The sequence below is a fragment of the Perissodus microlepis genome, chromosome 17 (assembly GCF_051167445.1).
Source record: "Perissodus microlepis isolate ML-2025 ecotype Zambia chromosome 17, ASM5116744v1, whole genome shotgun sequence".
Lineage (NCBI taxonomy): Eukaryota > Metazoa > Chordata > Actinopteri > Cichliformes > Cichlidae > Perissodus > Perissodus microlepis.
Window position 1 is genome coordinate 27,038,879 of NC_140477.1, and position 22,059 is coordinate 27,060,937.

Below are 22,059 nucleotides of genomic sequence, written 5' to 3' on the forward strand. Positions count from 1 at the left end.
ACTTAGTTGACTTTATTTTTTTGTACTAATGTGCTTTTTCACAGTGCAGTCTAATGCGGCACCATGCACCCAGAGGAGAACAACAACAGGTATTTCATTTTTGGTTCTGCCACAGGGAAATGCTTTTTTAAAAACTCTGTAAAGTTATAAATGTTATCAATATCATCCAGATGTGAACTGTAATAAATTAATTCAAACTGCCAATAAGTTCTCCATTAAAAACAGTCCCTGCCTTTAGTCTCTTCACCACCAATACACTTTAAAAAGCATTACGTGCCTGCGCGCGCACACACACACACACACACACACACACACACACACACACACACACACACAGATAAGTTTTCAGTTTAATGGCCTCAGGGCCTTGGTTGCCCAGAGATTTTTGGTATGCGTCACTCTCCATTTTGTATTCTGAACAGAATATGTGTGTGTCTGCGCGTGTGTGTGCGTGCGTGTGTATGTATGCTCATGTGTCAATGCCAGTCTGTCTGTAAGAGATAATGAGGCAGTGTGCGCTTCACCCAGCTAACCCCTGGACTTAACTATCAAGTCCTCTGAATTGGCAGCTAAAGTGGAAAACTGGGAGCACATTTCCTAACTGTGTCACACTGCTGGACTCTGTTTTAACTTTGTCTCTGCTCAGCTCATTTCAGCAGCAACATATCCACCCCAGAAGACCCTCATACTTGTTCTTCACACCAATGCCAGGCCCACAGTGCAAGGAGGAATTATTATTGAGGGACACGAGGGTGTGTCTTTATTAGTGGTTGTCAGGATGCGACTCAGACAGTGACTAGATTTAAAAGAGAAGGTGGGATTGTTGTGAACGCCACATAACTACCAGACTGTGAAAACATCGGAAATGATGCACTGATCAGTCTTTGTCCATCTTGTGATTATGCAGCAACAAAGTTTGAGGTTGTTTTGACACAAAAATTCTTTCACTGATCGTTTGAAAAAATAGAGCCCAGTCGATACAGGATTTTTAACACAGATGTAAATACATATATTTGAATACTTAAAAATCTGATATATTGCCCAAAATAATTTTTCTTTAAGCAACACAAAACATAAACAGATTTGTTTAATTTTTATGTTTTGTTATTTACACCTCCTCCCTAAAATAATATGACAATGCAGCTTAAAAATACTCATTTGCACTTAGCAGGCACATTGCACAGCAATGGGGATATTGCAGAGTGCCCTCTAGTGGACAGACTATGCAACATCAACACTCGTAACATGGTTGAAGGGTGTTTCTTCCATCTCTTCTTTGTAGAAGCTACCTCCAGTTGCCACCTTATTTAGAAGGGCTTATCACAGACGGACGCTCTGCATGTTTGATTTAGCAGAGTTTTTACATCAGTGCCCCTTTCCGACCCAAACCAGGATCGAACCAGGAATCTTTCATCTGTTAGGCTACGTTCACACTGAAGGTCTTAAAGCTCAAATCCGATTTTTTGATCAAATCTGATTTAATTTGTCTGGTTGTTCACACTACAAATAAAATGTGACAGCAAACGCGCTCTAGTGTGAGCAGTTCACGGCCCTCAAAGCAGTCCGCATGCGCAAAAGAAGACGTCACAGCTGGCAGCTGGCTGACAGCTGGCTGACAGCTGGCTGACAGCTGGGTTTGTCGCCCAAAACACGGTCAAGCTCATCAAAAAACGGGCAGGTGACTCGACCACGTCCACTTCGTTTGTTTATATCTTTAGCTTCTTTAAACTTGGCTCTGAGGCTCTTCACTTTCCTCTGACACTGTAGCCACATTTGCCTGTGCCCTTGTTCAACCATTTCTTTGGCAATGCACTCGAACACAGCCCGGTTACGATACGACCCTTCAAGTTTATCTTGAATAGAATTGTCTCCCCATATACTAATCAAGTCCAAAACCTCAGTTTCTGTCCATTGACTCGCTCCGTCTCCAGTTTCCGCCACCACGCTTTCTCGTTTGTCTTCTCCAGCGCTGATAATTACCGTCTGTCTTGTGTCAGTGACGTAAAAGACGGATTTAACGCGACATGACCATTCAAACAGCAGTCGCTTTCTAAAACATCAGATATGTATCGGATTCGGTACCACATACGAAAGTGACCCAGGTCGGATTTGAAAACATCGGATTTGTGCTGTTCACACTGTCATACCATGATCGGTTATGGGTCGCATAGGGTCAAAAAAGTCGGATTTGATGCGCTTTTGCCTGCAGTGTGAACGTAGCCTTAGATGAATGTCTGTCAGATCTCTTCTTTAATTATATAACTTTCTTTTGTAATTGCTAAAAATGAAAATTAATGGAAATACACTTTCTGTTATAAATGTTGGTACTGATAAATCAGCAAATACCCAATATTATAACTAATGACTCTTACATAAAACCAAAACAAGCACCATCAGTGCAACTGCCAGTTAAAATTGGAAATCAGATTTTGGCAGCTGTGCCTCAGTATTTACCTACTAATCAGTAGATTGGTAGTTCAATTCTCTGGCATGCTAGTAAGTAAAAGCACTTTTAAAAAGTATTTTAGGTCTTTTGTTTTAGCTTTTATTATGACAGTTGAGAGTGGAAAGGACATATGGTGTATCTGAATCCAGACCTCTGCGATAGCCTTATGGCATATGGGTCACCTGCTTTTCATCCTCTCCTGAAAGTTGCTCATACAAGTGTTCTAACTTACATGAATGCTGTCGGAAAATCTTTTTTTTCCATGATACCTATTTGTGCCAAGGTAAATGTTTATGATGAGCACCATTTACACCAGCTACACCTTTCTTCTTGAGACCTATCTCGACCAAAATCCAAAAAAATAAAAAAATAAAAAAATAAAAAAAATCACAGAATTTAGAACACCTTAGTTCAGCACCAATAATGTGCCATCATGAGGATGTGAAACATTTGAGATCGCAAGGTATAAGAAATTGTGCCAGGTAATGTTAGATAATGAGAAAACCTTCCTAAGGATAAACTGCATTAAAGGCCCAAAAGAGGTGACTGTTTAAATCATCCATTCATAAGCTCAATCAGTCCACTCTCTTTTGTGGAGCCGTTTCATTGTAAATTACATAAATGAATAAGCTAACAGGGCTAACAGCTAACAGCCAGAAGCAGCCTGCCTAAAAGGTCCAACCTGGCCCATTTGCTGGGTTGGCATAGTGTGAAAGCTGCACAGACGGCGGGGAATGATGTTGGAACCTTTCAATGGATTGCTCCAGAAAGCACTGTTTTGCATAAAAACAGATCAGAGTGATTGTCAGAAGTGGTAATTTCATCTGAACCAGAGATCTGAATCACCATCAGTCTAACATCCTTCTCACTGACAAAGGCATTATCCATGGTCTGCCATACCACACTGAAGGAGAGGGCTTAAGCCAACTTGGGAGTGTGTTTTGTGAATACATTCTTTGCTTCATAGGATTTTCTGGCCCAGCTGACTTGAGATCAAATTGGGAATTAACAAAAACAAATCCGACCCCTCTAGTGTATTCTAATTACACATCACAGCTGATTAATAAAGGAAATAAAATCCAAGCCTTGCAGGTGAAACAGAAGATTCACGCAGGGTATTATGAGATATTAGTTAGGAGGACTGAACTGGGCTGTAAAAGTGCGGAGGATTGACAAATACACGTTGGTGTGGAAAAAAGTATTTTCCCCTTTCCTGATTTTCTTTCATTTGTCACAGATACATGTTTCAGGTCAAACAAATTCTAATATCAGACAAAGACAGCCCAAATAAATACAGAATGCAGTTTATAAATGATGAGTTCATTTATAAAGGCAGTCAAACCTACCTGGACCTGTGTGAAAAAAACTGATAAATCATTAATTAAGTGGGATTAACCACATTTACAGGATAGATGAGTTCATTTTCACTAAACTCGCCCAGACCTGATTACTGCCAGACATGTTGAATCAAGAAATCACATTCATAAAAGGAACGTCCTAACAACAGTCAACATGGCAGTCTTAAATTGGCCGTTAATGCTGGACTTGAATTACCTTTTCATAAAGGGCAAGATAGATTTGGATAGTTTTCCCACATCATCATTTAAAATTTGCATTCTGTATTTAATCAGGTTATCTTTGTCCAATATTAAAATTGGCTTGATGATCTGAAACATGTAAGTGTGGCAATAAAATAAAATGAAATCAGTAAGAGGTGCAAAGACTTTTTCATAGCACGGCACAGCATTTCTTCATCTCTGCAGATCAGATGCAGTGATGAAAACTTCTACAGATAAGAAAGACTGCAGACACACAAGCACTAAAAAGTACCTCAGTGGTTTGAGATACAGCCATTTAAGAACACATTATTCGTATGACTCATTCGAGGTTGAAGCCCATCCTCTCTGCTGCTCCTTTTGAAATAAAAATCGAAAAAGACATCGTACAAATCTAAATTGGGAAGAACTCGAAATCATAAACAACCCAAACAAAGCAGAATCTGGTTAGCAGAACAAGGTTAAGAAAAAAAAGTCTCATTAGTTGGTTTTTGAGAAACTGAGTACGAATAGGTTGGCATGAAGCAACTTGCTCACTGGCAGTTCAGCTCTACTTATCAGCGGAGTGTGTCCAAACACATTTTCAGGTTTTACCATACTCACCATAATCAGTTATGTGAAGCATAACAGATTTTAATGGCTGCCCACTTGCCGGTCAAGAACTACCTTTTAAATTTAACTTGCTGCTTTTAAAGTCCTTCATGGCCTGGCCCCAGATTATATACTTGAACTGTTGCCCCAGTAGCAGCCAGAGCACAGCCTGCCACGCAGGAAACTCTTGACCGTTAACTACAAAAGGTGAATTACAGTGGACAGTATCTTCTATTAAATACCTTTAAAAGACGTATTGATTAAGCAAGACTTTCTCATAAATGCCCTTGTATTGTCACTCTTAACCTCTTAGTGACATTTTATTGTGGTGTTGGTGTTGTACTTGAGGCTTGCATGAACCATTTTAAACTTCCACACAATTTAGACAAGTAACTCTTTGAACTCTTGCATTTCCCCCCGCCTATGTGATTATATTATGTGTTTTTGTAAATTCATTTGTAATTTTGGTGTTGAAAATCCTCTATGAGCAAGCACTTGTGATGGTGGGAAGGAAAAACTCCCTTTTAACAGGAAGAAATCTCCAGCAGAATCGGGCTCAGGGAGGGACAGCCAACTGTCACAGCCAACTGTCGCGGCCAGCTGGAGTGGAAGGAAACGAGAAAATAAAAGAAAGAGAGCACAAGGAGACAGACTAGGAGAAGACAAAAGTGTAATGACGTGCTGTCATTAAATAGTGGTATAGGTGAGTGGAAATGATGCAGAAATGACTGTGATGCTTATTGTATCATACGGTCACAGAAAGTCCCACAGCAGTCTGAGCCTACATCAGCATAACTAAGGGATTATTCAGGGTCACCTGATCCAGCCCAAAATCTAAGCTTTATCAAAAAGGAACAATTTGAAGCCTAATCTTAAAAGTAGAGAGGGTGCCTGTCTCCTGAATCCAAGCTGGGAGCTAGTTCTACAGGACATGACAGCTGAAGGCTCTGCTGTTTCTAATTTTAGCAGTATTTCAAAGATGAAAGAAAGCAGCCCGACATATTTCTTTAATACATGCACTGAAGAACACATCCTGATCAAATGACAAGATTCCTCACAGTGTTGCTAGAGGCCAAGGTAATGCCATCCTTTGTAAGTTTCTAAGTATCTGGTTAGACATCATCCTTCCAAGATTTTTAGGGCCTAATCTTTCTCTGAAATCAGGAGAAGAAAATGACTTCACATCCAGGCCTTTAAATCTTTAAGACGTGACTGCAGTTTAACTAATTGTCTTATATTATCTGCCTTCGTAGATAAATACAGCTGGGTATCATCTGCAGAGAACCGAAAATGTATGCAGTGTTTTCTTGTAATATTGCCCAAAGATTTAAGCACTGTAGTACTGGTCCTCATTCCTGGGGAACTCTTTGACTAACGTTTGTAAAACGAAGGCTCCACATTTACACAAATCACAATCTGTCTGAGAGATATGAATCAAGTGACTTAGCTCAGTTCCTTAAATACCAACATCGTATTCTAGTCTCTCTGGTTAAAATTTGTATGTAAGCTTTAAGTAGGCTTTCATACTATATTTATAATTGTGGTTAAAAGTTTTTTATAGTAAAAGATTTAGATCTAATAGAAGGTTAGTTTGAAACCATGTAACCATGCAATGTTTGGTTTGTTATACAGCCTTGGTACCTATAAAAAAATGAGTCATCGGTTCTAGAATATCTGTATCTGGATGAGCGATATTTTCATAAAAACATCTGAATGGTGACTCCCAATATTTTTTTTTATTTCAAATTAATTTTCAGTATTTCAAATGAATATGCATTTATGAAGTGAAAACAAGAAGAAGATAAATCCCAAAAAACTCATAAATAAATAATTACTTCTTAACATAAGACAGCCAATCCTCAGTGTACAACTTTTGTCCTTGTGTTGTTTTATAGCAACCACACAACTTATTGCTTTCTGTTGTTGTTCTGTTGTTTGAAACCAAATTTATGAGATGATGTCTAAAGCAGAGCTGTAGGTGTAGGGCTTAAGTTAAGTGAATCTATCCAACTCATCAAGGGCACATAACAAGTGACATTAAAACGGAGCTTCTCTCTGTCTTACCTTCTTCTTGGACTTGAACACATTACAGCGGAACACATTGCTCTGTCCATCTCTGGCAATGTAGCTGAAGATCTTCAAATCTTGGGAGTCATGAGACACGTAGAAGATCCTAAAAGAAAAGAAAATAGGTCAGAAACTAAAAAAGTGAATGAGATGCAAAACAACAACAAAACCTGGCAAGCTTTCAAAATGCATCTTAAGATGCAAAATGGGAAACCAGCCTATTTCTCTGGGATTTGAATGTGACAAATATAAACATGATTTTGTTTTAATCCAAAAGGAAAGACATCAAACTGTAGATTTTAGATGGAAAAAGAAGCTGAGAAAGCTGTGATGGCGGTAGGACTATTTAAATAAATGACAGGTGCAAGCTCTTTTCAAAACTTCAGTTTTATTTATGTTATACTGCAAAAATGTCAGAAAGTCCAAGTATAAGAAAATGCTTCAAATAACAACAGTGATATATTCCAGTGCATGCAGGAGATGGGGGCGTTAATACCATTCTAACAAAAAAAAAATACTCTGTGTGAAAGAGGATATAGGGAGGAACTAAGTTTGAGTCAAAAATAGAGTTGTGCTAGTAGGGAGAGATTGTGCGCAGCCAACAGTGACGAACTGTACAATACCCTGCAGAGGAGGTAAATAGCAAGAGACAACTCTGGGAGTACAAAGGCAGCGCAAAACGACTAAACAATAACCTGTAGGCGCGAGAGCACTGTATGAGTTAACCCCCACTGTGGGTCTAATTCATGATGACAAAAGAAAAAAGCTGGAGGGGTAAAGAGATGCCGATGATGATAAGGTGGCAAGAAAATTGGGAAACTGTCATATTTTGAAATGATATGAATGCTCACACGTAAGAATCCACTGAAAATAAGAAATTACTCCACTTAATGCCATTTCCAACTGATGACACCTGCATTGTTTGCCTATCTGTATTTTACCAACTTACAAAAAGTTCTAATTTTTAAGTATATTATGTAAGCACCTTGGTACTTGGGTTATGTTTTAAGTAGTGTGATCATATTCATTTTCCCACTATAGTTAGGATTATGTGTCTCAGGTTAAACTGATTGAGTTTTGAGTTTAACAGTCTGACGTCTCTTCCGCAATCTGCAGTCTTTTAAAAGGCCAGTACCTCTGGCTTCACAAACACTTCCTGTCCTGCAGAAGTTTGTGGAAACAAGGCTCTTGGAACTGACCTCAGTAAAAGGTTTTTGTGGTGAGTTTTTAGCTTCAGTTACTCAATTCAGGTCATAGTGAATCAAATATTAAGTCAATTTTGTAAATTTTGGCCATTGTCAAGTGTCAGGAGGATGCAAGATATGCTCGCTGCACAAACCAGTGAGTGACATTGTACTGGTCTTTTATATCGTCTATGGCTTTTACCTGGGCAAAGCTGTAAAGGCTGCCATGATTCAGCTGGGCATAGGACTTTTTTTCTAAGACCTTTCTAGGCCTGGTTTCGTATAGATTAAGACTCTGTCCTTCATTTATGTGATTTTTATTGCCCTTGTTTGCTGATTTACAGCTTACAGCTCTTCTACCTTTAAATGTGCCTTCAGTACCATATGCACTGTATCTTTGTGTTTTTGAGCATAGTCCAATGTGTGGTTGGATTTTGACTGAGAAGAGGAATCTGAGGCCATTTGTTGATTAACAGTAAACTTGAAATATAACCGCAAAAAGTGGCGAAATCCTCAGGCAAAACGGTTCCCTAATTGGCCAATTAGCACCATATTAAGGAACCTGCAAGGTTGCTTGGGGTAATTTATCATAGCGAGACAACGGACAACCAGGGAAGAACAAGGAATTAGGTGAAGATTATGCAAATGATCCTGCTGCCTATGTGTGAGTATGTTACTGTACAAGGTGGCTTTGTGTTTGTGTGTGTGTGTGTGTGTGTGTGTGTGTGTGCATATTTTTGTGTATATGTGTGTTTGCCTACCAGTAATATTGTAGGGTCTGATCTGTGCACTCTGTGACATTTTTGTGGTATTTATTTTGGCCTTTTTCTCTGGGAGCCACACTAGCTGAAGTTCTTGTGTTATAGATTGTGTCTTTGTCTGCTCAGCAGACTCTCAAAATACCACACACACACACACACACACACACACACACACACACACACACACACGAGCTCGCACATGAATGCACTGATTTCAGATCCAACGTGCTGCTGTAAAAGTCAACTTATAAGTGAAGCATGAAATCATCAACAAGATTGTCATTTTTAGTTTTTAAACACATTAGGTTTACTTTCATACATTTATTTATTTTTGAATAACAAAAAGCCTGCTGTCAGTTCCAGAGAGCAGGAAAGGCAATAAGAATTCAAATACAAGTTTAGTCATCATCTTGCACATATATTTGTTGTGAAGGGCTCATAAATAATGAGAACCAATTCAGTCCCCCATGTTTCCTGATCCACTTTGGTGTATTATGCCTTTGATTTTCAATGACTCCATTAGCTATAATGACAGTGCACTTATCAAAGACCATCATACAGACTGTAAACAAGCCAGCAGTGTGGCTGCCACTGTGTTTTTAGGTAAAAGAAAAAGTGTAGACATTTACATATGTAATGTGACTACAGCAGGCTTAAGCCTCCCTTAAGATAAATCATTTCATGTTTATGGAGACATTTATGTGATAAATCTCTCTGCTGGCTTCTTATGTCTTACTGTGAAAATTGCTGGTTTATTTATGACTTACAATCATGTCTTATTCTAGAACTGCGTGTTTCTTGCCCTGCTGGACTTCTGAAATTCCAATTGAAATACAAAAACAGTGGAATTTGATCATACATTCCTATAAAATTCCTCTAAGGCAGAAATCTGCACATTATTAATACTTATACCAAACATTCCAGCTGGATTCCTGCATGTTTCTACACACAGCATTCATCACCAGATTGACCAAAAGGTATTTCCCATAAACACAGTAAAGGCCAATGAATTGAATTCTGACTATTTCCTGGATTATGAGGTGATTAAAACAAAACTACAATGTACCAAAAAAATCAAAGAAAAATTATGAATTTGGCCCAGAATCCAGATTTTGATTAATATAAAATATATTGTGTTCGTGTAACTAATACACTAAGGACTTTTCAGGAAGCTGTCTACTCTACTAGAAACTTTAAAGGGAGACAGAACACTAGTAGAGGCTCCTCTTAAGACAGGCCTTTCCTCCAAAGGAAAGAGTAGGACTAAAAAATCCGGGATGTGAGGAGCTGTAGCAAAAAACATTTCAAGCCAGGTCATGTACTGTGAGAAAACTGACCGCTCCCATCTGGCTCCTTTTTCCCCCAAAAAAATCTTCCCTTTTAATTAAAAGGCCCTCCTTTAGCCCCTCACTCCAAGACAGTTTAATAGGAATAAACATCCTGATTTTTTTGTTTTTAAATCTGAGGCAGGATGACGGCAAACTGCTTCCTGCTTCACTAACTGTTGACTGCGGGGCACATTATATTCTTCCAGACAAGCGAAGCTCACCCCACAAGTGAGTCAAAGTGAGCTTAGCTGACAAATCCCTGAGCAGTGCCGAGATGACAGCCCAGATACATCTCGATCAACTGTCTCTAAGAGGAACAGCTGCCAACCATCCAGGTGAAGATGCATCGGATAGATCAGATCTTGGAATAAGTGAGGCGGGCTTCACACGAAAGCTGTCAAAGATGCTTAAGGGCAAAATAAATCAAACTGCAAATGGTGCCAACAGCAAGCTTCTTTTATTGTATTTCAAGGGGTTGTCTGTCCCACTTAAACGTTCAATCCACAACATATTCACCTGAAGGGAAGTCACTTTTCTGCTCACGCTGCTGCTGAATGAAATAAGAGCAGCACTAGAAGTGTGTCTCTGATAACAAAAATACATCTGACTGGAAAAAATGTATTAAAACCCCTCATAACATTAAAAAAACCCTAATAAAAACAATACAGATACAAAAAGAAGATCAATCATTTAAAGCAGAGGTTCTGAGGCCCAGTTTGAAAAGTGGAAGTGGAAATCTTGTGCGGCCCAATCAGACCTTTAGTCTCTACTCTGATCATCACAAGTGAAAAATTAAGCATTTCCTTTGTTTTCATCTATTCTTTTTGATCTTCGGTTGAATTACTTGTTGAACAGCTTTACTTCCCAAATGAAGTTATTTCCAACTAACAACCAATGGTTGGAGAGAAAAAATTCATTTCTGAATCCTGTGGTTTTGCCTCATTAATTTAATTTCATTTAAAAATTCTAAACTAAACTAGAGAATGCATTTTCTGAAGAAACTGAAGTGTGGATGCTGATAGCTGAATGTTTTGAGCTGAAATGAAATAATTGCAGCATGTTAAGTTAAAAATGTTGAATGAGATGAAAAATACAGAAATTTTCACCTGAAAACAAAAGTTCAGAACTATTGAAAGCTGACATTCAAAGAGAAGAAGTTAAAAGTAGGCGAACATGTTTAAAATGTAAATTAGAAAAAGCTGATTAATGACAAAAGAAAATGTAGAGTCAGAAAACATCTGCATAAAAAATTGAAACCTCATATTATTTTAATCACTGAATGACTGAAATGTGGGAAAATCCACTACAGACAGCTAAATGCCGTAAGTTTTAATCATTCAGAAAAGATGATTCTAAAAGTCATCATCTGACTCCAAATGCCCAGATCTGAACCACCTGTGTGCGGAAGAAAAATCCACCAATGAACAATAAGCTTGAATTTAACAGGCCAATCAGAATACCCTATTTAGTTGGCCTGCACTAACTACTGGCATACTGTTATTCTGTGGCAAAACCCTGTCAAATCTGCCTTGGTGCACCTGTTGAAAAACTGCATCTAAATCCAAGACCCTAACTCCCATCAAAACAGCTTTTGAACTGTGAGGATCCCAAGGAATTGTTCTACACAACAGTGTCTCTTTTATCTTTGTGGTGTCAAAAATGTGATGACAGGAGCAATTTAAAAAGTGGGGTCTTTCCTGCTGTTGAAACAAACTCCTGACTAAAAATACAATGTATTTCTATGGGTCAGTTAGAAGGTTATCCCTCTACTTTGAGCCACACAATTCAAAAAGTTTAAATCTCTGAGCTTTGAAAAACACAATGTTGGAAAGAGAAAAACGATGGCTACGTTTTGAGGGTAAAATGATGGCTGTAGAGCAAACACTGTGGACACAGCAACAGTTGAAAAAAGTTTTAAAGATGAATCTTGGCAGAGTGACAGACAGAGCTCATTAAGTAGGCATGTATGAGAGTGGTTGCTATAGCAACTGCACCCAGTGGCACCACACACACACACACACACACACACACACACACACACACACACACACACACACACACACACACACACACACAGAAAGACAGACATCTGCCTCTCTTCTGCTGCTTTAAATAAACAGAAAAGTCATTGTGAAACAAATGCTTCCCAAGAAAGAACTACAAGTCGTATTGACAAAATTCTTTCACCGGGAGCGCCAGCAATGTCTAGTCTACCGAATTCTGAGTTTTCATGCATGTGGAGTTTTTAATAGGGGCTTTGCTCTGTTAAACTTTACTGCTTAACGGACGTAGACCTGACAGCAACCAAAACCCTTTTGGAAAGTTTTGAGAGTTTCACGTTTTTCAGCAATTCAACGACCAAGCCGACACATTTCACCATGTCAGCCAACCCACCCTTCAGCTCAAATGAGCTTGAAATAGTTGAAGGGAACATTTTGGGAAACCACTACAAGGTAGAGGCCTTCCTCGGAGAAGGGGGCTTTGGTATTGTAGCCAAATGTCGTGATACCAAGACCAACCGAGCTTTGGCTATTAAAGTCAACAAGAGCCGCCCTGATATTCTGCAACAGGTAAAACTGGATGATAATTAATGATATTTAGACGAGGACCTGAAAATGGCCAACGTTTGTTTGTCAGCTTAATTAAAGAGATGTTGGCCTTGGATGCAAACCAGCGCATAACACCCTCGGAGGTTCTCCAGCATCCCTTTTTCGACACTAAGAGTTCCTTGTGCATTGACACGAGTAGCACAGGGGGACAAAACCCTGTGGTCTTTCAGCACTCTTAAAACTTGAAAAGCAAGAGATCACAGAAAATCAACTGCAGTTTCCAAAACTCGGTTGAATTTTCTCAACAAGTACACATCAACACGTCAGCCAGCCCAACCTTCAACTCGGATGAGCTTGAAATAGTTGAAGGGAGCATTTTGGGAAACCACTACAAGGTAGAGGCTTTACTTGGAGAAGGGGCCTTTGGTATTGTAGCCAAATGTCGCGACACAAAAACCAACCAAGCCATTGCCATTAAAGTCAACAAGAGCCGCCCTGATGTTCAGCAAGAGGCAAAACTGGAAATTTTCATCCTGGAGCAGCTGCGAAAGTTGGATCCAGATTCTGCCAACATTGTTAATTGGAACGGCTTTTTCCTTGACGGAGAGCGGGTTTGCCTAAACTTTGAACTCCTTGATCAATGCCTGTGGGACTACATAGGGGACCGGAATAACCAGGGTCTCCCCATAAGCGAAGTCGGGCCAATTTTACGTCAACTCACAAATGCTCTGTCCCACCTGGGTTCTGTGGGAATAGTGCACGCCGACCTCAAACCTGGAAACATCATGGTTGTAAACCGCCATGAGTCTCCAGTCAAAGTCAGACTTATAGATATTGGCCTCACATGTCCTGCGTCTGCAGTGAATCCTAGTGACTGCGTAGGGACGGTTGGTTATAGTGCACCTGAGGTTATGCTTGGCCTTCCTTATAATGAAGCAAGTGACATGTGGTCTCTGGGGCTAGTAGCTGTGGAGCTTGCTACAGGGGTGCCACTCTACCCTGCAGAGAATGAATATGATTATCTGAAATTCATCATAGAGACTCAGGGTCAGCCACCAGATCATGTTCTAGACCCTGGTGTTTACACTGATGACTATTTCATTGAAGACAACTACAAGCAACAGCGCTGGACATTTAAGACAGAAGAACAATTTCAGTACGAGACAGGATATCCATCCCTGGAGACTCGATACATACAACTTAAACGCCTTGATGACCTCGAACAAATAATGAAGGTTAGACGAGGACCAGAAGATGACCAAAGCTTATTTGTCAGCCTAATTAAAGAGATGTTGGCCTTGGATGCACACCAGCGCATAACACCCTCGGAGGTTCTCCGGCATCCCTTTTTCAACCCTGGCCTCTCTAACAGGTTCCCATGTACTGACATTTAGAGACCACACAGAATCAATCTCCAGAAGAGAGAAACAAAAGTGTGGATCATTGGGTCAAGCTACATCAGACGAGGCGAGAGTGACGCAAAAGAGATATTCGGAGAAAACTTTGGACTTAATGCCAAAGTCCAGTGGCTTGGCAAAGAAGGGGTGCGCTGGAGCGGAGAGCTATCCACACAGAGCCCACCTGACATATTGGTAATCCATGCTGGGGGCAATGATTTGGGACTCATGTCTGCTCATCAACTTTCTTCTGTCATTGAGAAGGAATTGATGCAACTGCACACAGAGTTCCCCTCAATGACAATTGTATATTCATCCATCAACGAGCATCAAGTGTGGAGATATGGAAATCCAGGCAAAATAAATAAGGACAGGAAGATCGTGAACGCCAGCATTAGAAAGGCTGTCAACAGCTTTGCTGGAGTGATTATTGAGCATCCATGCTTGAGGTTTTTCAACAACTCAATTTTTTTACCCGACGGAGTTCATTTAAACAAGAAAGGAAATGCACTGTTTCTGAAAAGCATCCGCTCGGCCATCCAGCAAAGTCTTCAGTCACCTCACAGGAAACTGACTTGAGGGATTTCCTTCACAGTCCAGAAAACCATATGGTGTTCATTTTAGGCAATGTGAGCAACACATAGCTAAATTGTGCTCTCATTTTTCTTTTCTTTTGCCTCTCACCCCCCAACCAGTCATGACAGATGGCTGCCCCTTTCTGAGCCTGGTTCTGTCAAAGGTTTCTTCCTGTTATAAAGGAAGTTTTTCCTTTCCACTGTTGCCTAGTGCTTGCTCTCATAGGGGATCATTTGATTGTTGGGCTTGAATTTAATTTAATTTAATTTAATTGGATTGAACAAAATTTTGAAAATTCAGGTGAGAGGTTCACATTGTAGGGAGCACTACAAAATCTACAAATAAAAAAAAATTGTCATTAGCGGCAAATCAAAATAAAGAAAACAAATTTAAAAAAACATCTCTTACTGCTCTCTTACTGCTAGTAGTCTGGTTTAATTTGATTTTATAGAGGCAAGAATGCCACATTTTAGCGTCAACAACATGTTAAGAGTGTACAATTACTATGGAACTGCTCATTTATTGACTGAACTCCAGTATAAGCCAATAATGTTTAGTAATTGTCATCCTAATGACAGCTGACGATAGACAAACATTTAGCGATGACTGTGGTTGCTGCTGCAAAAAGTCGATTTGAGTGATTTTGGACGTGGCATGGTTGTTGGTGTCAGACAGGTTGGTCTGAGTATTTCCAAAACTGCTGGGATTTTCCCACACAGCCAACTCAAAGAGTTTACATCTGAATAGGAGAAAATACCCAGTGATCCAGCTCTCTGGATGAAAACACCTTGTTGATGTCAGAGTAGAATGCTTCAGCTCGTTACAACAACCGTATTCACAGCATCCCTGAACACCCCACACCAGGAATGAGGTTAACTTTCGCACAAGCTCATCAAAACTGAACAAAAGAGGAGCAGAAAGATGCTGGCTTGTCTGATGAGTCACAATTTCTTCTGTGACATTCAGATAGTAGGCTCAGAACTATGTAATAAAATGTAATAATTAGCACCAAAAGCCTTTTTTTCCTCATAATTTCAACCATTGCACAGACTAAGACAATTTATGTGTAAAAATATAGGGAACTATTTGAAATAAAAAACCTATAATTATGCAGAAATATTCTATAAAGAATGGTGAAGCAAAAAGACCCAGACTAACTTTACTGTTCATGGAAGGAAACTATTAAAAATAAATAAATAAAGCTGAGGAATTTAGTGCATAGAAACAAAGGTAGAAAATGAAAGAGCAGTAGATGGTGACTGAAAGCCCAGACAGCAGGTTAAATAATGAGAGTCATGGATACTCAATGTAAATGAGAGTATCGGTAGAGCCAAAAAGTGAGGATGTGAAGGATTATGAGTGAATCAAGAGAGAAAAGGCTCAGGCAGAAATCGCTCATAAATATGGAGCTGAAAAGAGAGTGTGGTAGTGGAACGAAGCACATGATCATGACTCATCCAGTGAGTTCAAGTTCAGCAAGGCATTACAGCAGTTTGGCAAAAGCACTTCTTCTCCGTCACTTTTCCGAGCTGAAACACAGACAGAAAGAGATGTCAGCGCTTCTGTAAAGGCCCCACAAGTTGTGCACAAACAAACAAAGCCCAGCTACTCACACTGGCATTCATTAACTTTTGACAGCCAGCGTAATGCTGCATTAACAAGACTTTCAATGACCGCACACTCACTCACACTCAGCTAACCCTGCAATAAGCCCTTCGTATTAACAGGCCGAGCCTATCGTGCAGGGAGCTGCCATGTGATGTTTGAGTAATGAAGTGGGCTTGTTTTTCGAAGGCCCCAGACATTTTTTCCTTTGATAAATCGCTGCCTGTGAAACACAGCTGCTATAAATCAAAGGGTAAGAGGAAATGCAACACACACACAGAGCACTGACAATCACACGGTAACTGTGGATCAATCCATTGCACCTGTGCCAGATCAGCCTTGAGATGTCTGTTTTTGTCTATTACAGCAAAAGCATCATGCTTTTAAAAGCTGAGTGCATCTGTATTAGTGTCAGGGTTCTGTGTGCGGGCAGGTGGAGATGTGGATCCAAATGCAGGACTCACAGACGGAAATGTAACTGAAAACCTCAGCTTTATTGCTGGCACCAAACAAAACAGAAACCAAACATGAAAACACTAACTGGAACACACAGGCAGGATCTGAGGGTACGACGCGACACTGGGTTGAGGAAAACACAGGGCTAATATACACAGGGTGGTAATCAGGGAATGGGTAACAGGAGGGAGACACAGCTGGGAGAAATTGGGGCTAACGAGACAGGAGGAGCAACGCTGGATACACTGATATAAGACACAATCCTTCAAAATAAAACAGGAAACAATACACAAGGACGTAGACTAGGAAACACAGACTTAACACGGGCAGAACTAAAAATAAACCAGAATAAGCCGGAACAAAGAACATCATCATCAAATAGATCAAGAAGATAACCAAAAAATACAAAATCAAACCAAAACATGAAAACTCAAAATACTGGGTCAAAACTGACCCAGAACCGTGACAATTAGTATCATTTCTCTCTTACTGGAAATCCATAAAAGCTTCAGTATCAGTATAACATGAACTATTTGATCACTGTGTACGTCATGTCTGTCAAACTCATTGCATGCAGGCGAAATCTGGCCTGTTGTAAAATATTTTTGGTCTAGTTCACTTGTACCATATAATCTAGTCTAGTTTTGAGACCCTAATGTGCAACCTGGAGCAAAAATGTACATCTTTCTCAAACTATCTACACAAGTGATAAAGTTTTCATGCCTGTTTCACAAGCCTGATCAGGCTTGGTAAAACTTTTACCCATATGCTATCGATAGCTGTTACATTTAGGCTTACGAATCCGTTGAGTTGGCCATAGGTAGGAATATATTTAGTATGTTAACTTTGCCCAACTAAGGCCCCATTCATACAGGCCTAGAGAGCAGTCATTGTCCCCTGGTTGCCACCGGTGACAAGAGAAAAACCTGTATTCTCCATCTGGTTGGCAAATGGTTGCTGGAGGTTACTTGCAGTCACTAGTGAGAAGTTGGTAATAGAGGAAAATGGTACGGCACCAAAAACCTAATTGCAGTTGCTTTGGTCACTAACAGGTTGTCACAGTTGCCAGCAGTTTGCATGGAAGTCTTCAGCTGCAACCAGGCGCAGCCTTTACTTTGATGGCGAAAATTCTTTGTTACCATGTTTCCATATTGCATTGCACTTTTTTGTGTGTCTAGCTCTACAGCTCAGAAAGTAAACAGCAAATGTATGCAGACAATTTTGCAGAGCAAATTACGAGCAACAGCAATAATCTGCTAGAGACAGCATCGTCTTTTTCCCTACACTGCAAATTCCTTGTAGCTTGACAAGATTTATTGTCTTAATTTTAGCCAGATTATCTTGTCCATCTTGTTTTGAACATTACAAGCTAGTTTCCAGTCTCATGTGTTAGATGATTAAACTTGTTTCAAGTATATATATTACTTTTTTTTCTTATTTAGTCTGTATATCTAAAAATGAACCATTTTACATTTATTTCAAGCAAAAATAGCTTTTAGATAGAGTGCAAAACAAAAATTATCTCAAAATAAGAAACATTCACCTTTTTCCTTGAAATAAGAAAGTCACTCATTGGAAGGTATTTATTTCAGGTTTTTAAAGAAAGGACATCTTCAAGGTTATATTTTGTCATAACATAGACACTGTTTCTGAAATTGACTGGGTAATGTGACGTAAAATCAAGTAGGTCTTCAACATCAGTCAGTTCAGTTGCTTGGGCAAGGTTGGGAATTGCAATTTCATAGGCAAGAAAGTCTTTGTTGAAACCCAAGGTTTCATACACCTGGTATTCAAAACAATAAAGTACACTATTAACAATAAAAATGTTTTTTACAAGTCCAAAGATAGGGTTTAAACCATTTGCTGAAATGAGTATAAGAGACCTGTCACAGATGTATTTGTTTCCATGTAAAATAAGCCACTTTACTCTAACGGCATGATGTATAGCATCTTCAATCCCCAAAAAATCTACAACCTTTGATTGCAAATGGTCCATATTAGCAACCTCTGATATAGGACCTAGTTCTTTCTCATTTACAAATATCGGATGCTCAGTTCCTGCTTCACTTTGGCAACACTCCAGCAGCTGATTGTGGTTTACAAGAGACTTGCACACATTCTTAAAGTTTAATTTGGATGACCATTGTTTAAAAAAACTGTGTTTAGACTCGAATCTCATGCACATATGACGTATTACAGGTCCCAGGGCAATAATTTGAGAGGGAAGATGCAGCATGTAATGTTGCTTTGGGATTACATTTTTTTCTGGGAATAGTTGCCTGAATTGTTTAAGATGATCTTCTATCATTTTTTTTAGTTTGGACACAGTTTGTAAAGACACAACTGGGACAAAAAGTATTTTAACAATTTCAATTAAATCCAAAATAAACTGGATAAAGGGATTTTTCTCTACAACACTGTACAATAAGAATGGCAAAATCTTGATCAATATAAGCATTTGTCCAGAGGATTGTTTGAGTCTGTTGTCACTTGAAGCTAAAGTAGCAATACTAATTGGTGAAGGCTTGTCACGTATGTCCACTGATGAAAAAGGAAAGTTCTGCATGGCAGAATTAAACAAGTCCAATTCCAAATTTCCAGATAAAACAAGGTATTTCAACACACACTTAATTTCCATTGGTGCCACTCCTTCAAGAATTACATGCATAATATCCTGTGGCATCTGCTCTATGAGATTAAAACCTGGGAAATCAACTAATTTGCTTTGTCTATTTATGCCAAAAGTCGTTTTGAGCGAGGATTTCAAAAATTCAGTAGTTGCCCTTTCTATTTCAATGCACTGCCTAATGTGTCCGTCCGGTGAAACTATGTTCATTGAAATTTTCTTGCATTTCATCAAAAGTACACTCACAATGACGACATTTGCTATACGCAAAACCAACTCCTTCCTTAAATCCTGCAAGCTCATGCTGGGCCAGAGTGTCTCCACACACAGCAACAACTGCTCCATTTAAATAAAATTCCCCATTGACAGTGTTAATCATAACACCATCGTACAGTAACTTCAAGTCCTCATTGATTCTCCGCAGTATTATATCTACCCCACACTCATCTATGTCCCTAGACTTTGCGATTGCGAGAAGTCTGATGGAAGCCAACTTTGATCTAAACTTAGGGTCTATGTTGCCTAAGGTGTAATAAAACATTAGTAGTTTATTTACACTCGCACGTGACCCTAGGGGGTTACACATTTCTATCTCATCAGAATAGAGTATCAGTTGTAAAGCAGAGTTCTTCTTTGAAAACAGTGGGTGGGTTTTGAAAATAATTCCATCATTAATGTCATACAAAAAACTGGTGTTGGGGCAACTCTGAGGTCCAGCACTGAGCATGTCAAATAGTCTTGAATTGGATAATAGCTGTTTCAAACTTTCAATCAAAGGAATGTAGTAGAAAGACTTGTTTTTGATTGCAAGAACTCTCGATTCTCCCTTTTTAACTCTACAGGCATACTTGGAAATGATGATCTCCTCAGGTGTGACAGGGTTGAAATGCATCTGTGTTACACGGTCCTGTAGGTTTGAAGCTGCACATATGGGAAAGGGATCCTGAAAGTTGTCCAGTGTTGAAAGAACTTCTTGTTGTAAAGGTCCATTGCTGTCAGGTTGCCTTTCAAGGATGGTCTTTATTTTTCCCCTCAAGGACGTCAGAAGAGCAGTTTGATACTGTTGAACACCAAGGACAATGTTGTTGACACTCCTCTGATGGGGGGGGGGGGAAACACATCAGAGACATGAAAACGTAAATAGAAAATATAACAGAAGCAAAATGCAACTCTATTTCTTTAGCTCAAATTAATGAGCCACTGAATGTTGTAATTTACCAGTGGAGCAGTAGAAGAAGAAATCAGCCAATAATTGGCATTGTTTTGCATGACATGCCACATGCATGACTCACGTGGCACAAACACATTGCACCGAGCAAGATGGAGGAGCATGAAAGGTTACAACAGAAAAAGTGAACAAATGATTACCTCATTTATTTTTTTTTATGTAATTCTACTTTATTTGTCTTTTATGCCTAAAAGTGAACACATTTTACACTGTTAAGCCTATTTTAAACTGTTGAGTGTGCCCAAAGTTACATACATTGCAGTGAACTGCACAACTCTTGTGCTTAACTTCTTCGTAATGTACATTTGTTCTTAATAACTTATATAGGTGAAAGTAATAGCTGAATAAAACCAGCGATGAAAAACAATCAATTAATTGCAAAGATAGTGGACAGATTATGAAAAAAAATCATTAGTTGCAGCCTTACATTGAACCAGACTTATTAACAAGTTAACAATGACACCCCCATAATATCAGATGAAGCAGTACCTGTGATAGGTGGCATTGCTCCCGCACACCAATAGCAAATGCAGCTGCACATCCGGCAAGATCAACAGTTTCTCTTTTACCCTACAGGACAAAAAGAAAAACAATTGTGTAAGAAAAATGACTCACTCAGAATGTGTTTCAAATTCCACCAGATGCAAAACAAAACAAAGAAATATTCCAAACTGTTGTACATTTTTGCTATTAAAAGATTCATACTACAATGGATAGCTAATGAAGCTGCAAATGTTATGAACAATTTAAGAGTTATTTAATGAAACTTAACCAATCTTTATGGAATCTACTCTGAAGTTAACTGAAAGAAAAATTTGAAAGCTGCTTGGTTCATGGAGCATCTAACAACAACCAAGGCAGGTACACAACACTGGTAAATAATGAGTTTATTTATTATGTTTAAGTATGGTAACTAAGCCTACATTGTTGTGCAAGCCTGAATTTCAGCGGATTCATGCATTTGAAATTCAGCACTGGCCTTCATACCTATTAAAATATTCTAATCAAGTAGTTTATCTTAGAAAACACATAACTTTAAAACTATAATCTTCACTTGAACTGAGTACATTTTCTCTAGTTAGGCTTTACTACGGTTTTACTAAAGCTGAATTGGGGTAACTGTGCTTGGTTAAGGTTAAACAACACACATACATTTAAAAATTCGCGCGCGTACACACAGAAACACATAAAGTACATTACCTGATTCTGACGAGGTGTTTGAAGCTCAGCTGCGTCTTGCTCCATCACGTTCTGACTTTCCTGTCGCTCCTCCTCCAACACCTCCGATGTTACTGGGGGGTCTAGTGGTGGTGGCTCTACTTCAGTGCCATTGCCATTGCTAACAGTTTGTCTGGGTTCGGCAGTATAGTCGGCAAAAATGGCTGTACCAAAATTTTCGCCTCCTAATACATTTGCATCGGATGAAGCTGTCAGCCATCCTGTAGGCGGGTTCCCAGTGGCGATGTATTGTGGATGTGTGCGTCTGAGATGGTGGTAAAACGAGTTGAAAACACGGTAATCCTCGGCGCATCCATCGACTCCACAAATGACACGGAAATCTGGACTGCGACTGTGTGCAGTATTAATGTGACTTAAGAGAGACTTCAATGTTAACGCCACAAAGACGAAGCAAATCACACACCTCCAACAGGCCATTGTATTAGACTAAGTCAAGCAGAAAATATGTTG

At 39.3% G+C, this 22,059-nt stretch overlaps 2 protein-coding genes and 1 pseudogene across 5 annotated transcripts in view; 1 reads left to right on the forward strand and 2 right to left on the reverse strand.

Annotated features, from left to right (window-relative positions):
- The window catches only part of LOC146369785 (carboxyl-terminal PDZ ligand of neuronal nitric oxide synthase protein-like), a 242,441-nt gene that overhangs the window by 100,998 nt on the left and 119,384 nt on the right, over positions 1-22,059 (reverse strand). For all 4 annotated transcript variants that reach the window (XM_084909585.1, XM_084909586.1, XM_084909584.1 and 1 more), the window contains exon 5: positions 6,658-6,766. In XM_084909585.1, coding sequence (XP_084765711.1) covers positions 6,658-6,766 — 109 coding nt within the window. The remainder of the gene's footprint in view (positions 1-6,657; positions 6,767-22,059) is intronic.
- LOC146369786 (uncharacterized) lies at positions 6,775-22,026 on the reverse strand (annotated as a pseudogene).
- Positions 13,268-14,458, forward strand: LOC146369787 (uncharacterized). Its single transcript, XM_084910621.1, has 2 exons — positions 13,268-13,369; positions 13,877-14,458. Exons 1-2 carry the CDS (start codon positions 13,268-13,270, stop codon positions 14,456-14,458), a joined length of 684 nt encoding a protein of 227 aa, XP_084766747.1.

Excerpts from the sequence above, each read along its gene's own strand:
- LOC146369787 (XM_084910621.1), top strand. The coding sequence starts at position 13,268 with ATGGTTGTAAACCGCCATGAGTCTCCAGTCAAAGTCAGACTTATAGAT. Across the intron at positions 13,370-13,876 it reads CTAGTGACTGCGTAGGGACG|AGACCACACAGAATCAATCT; the intron begins GTTGGTTATAGT and ends ACTGACATTTAG.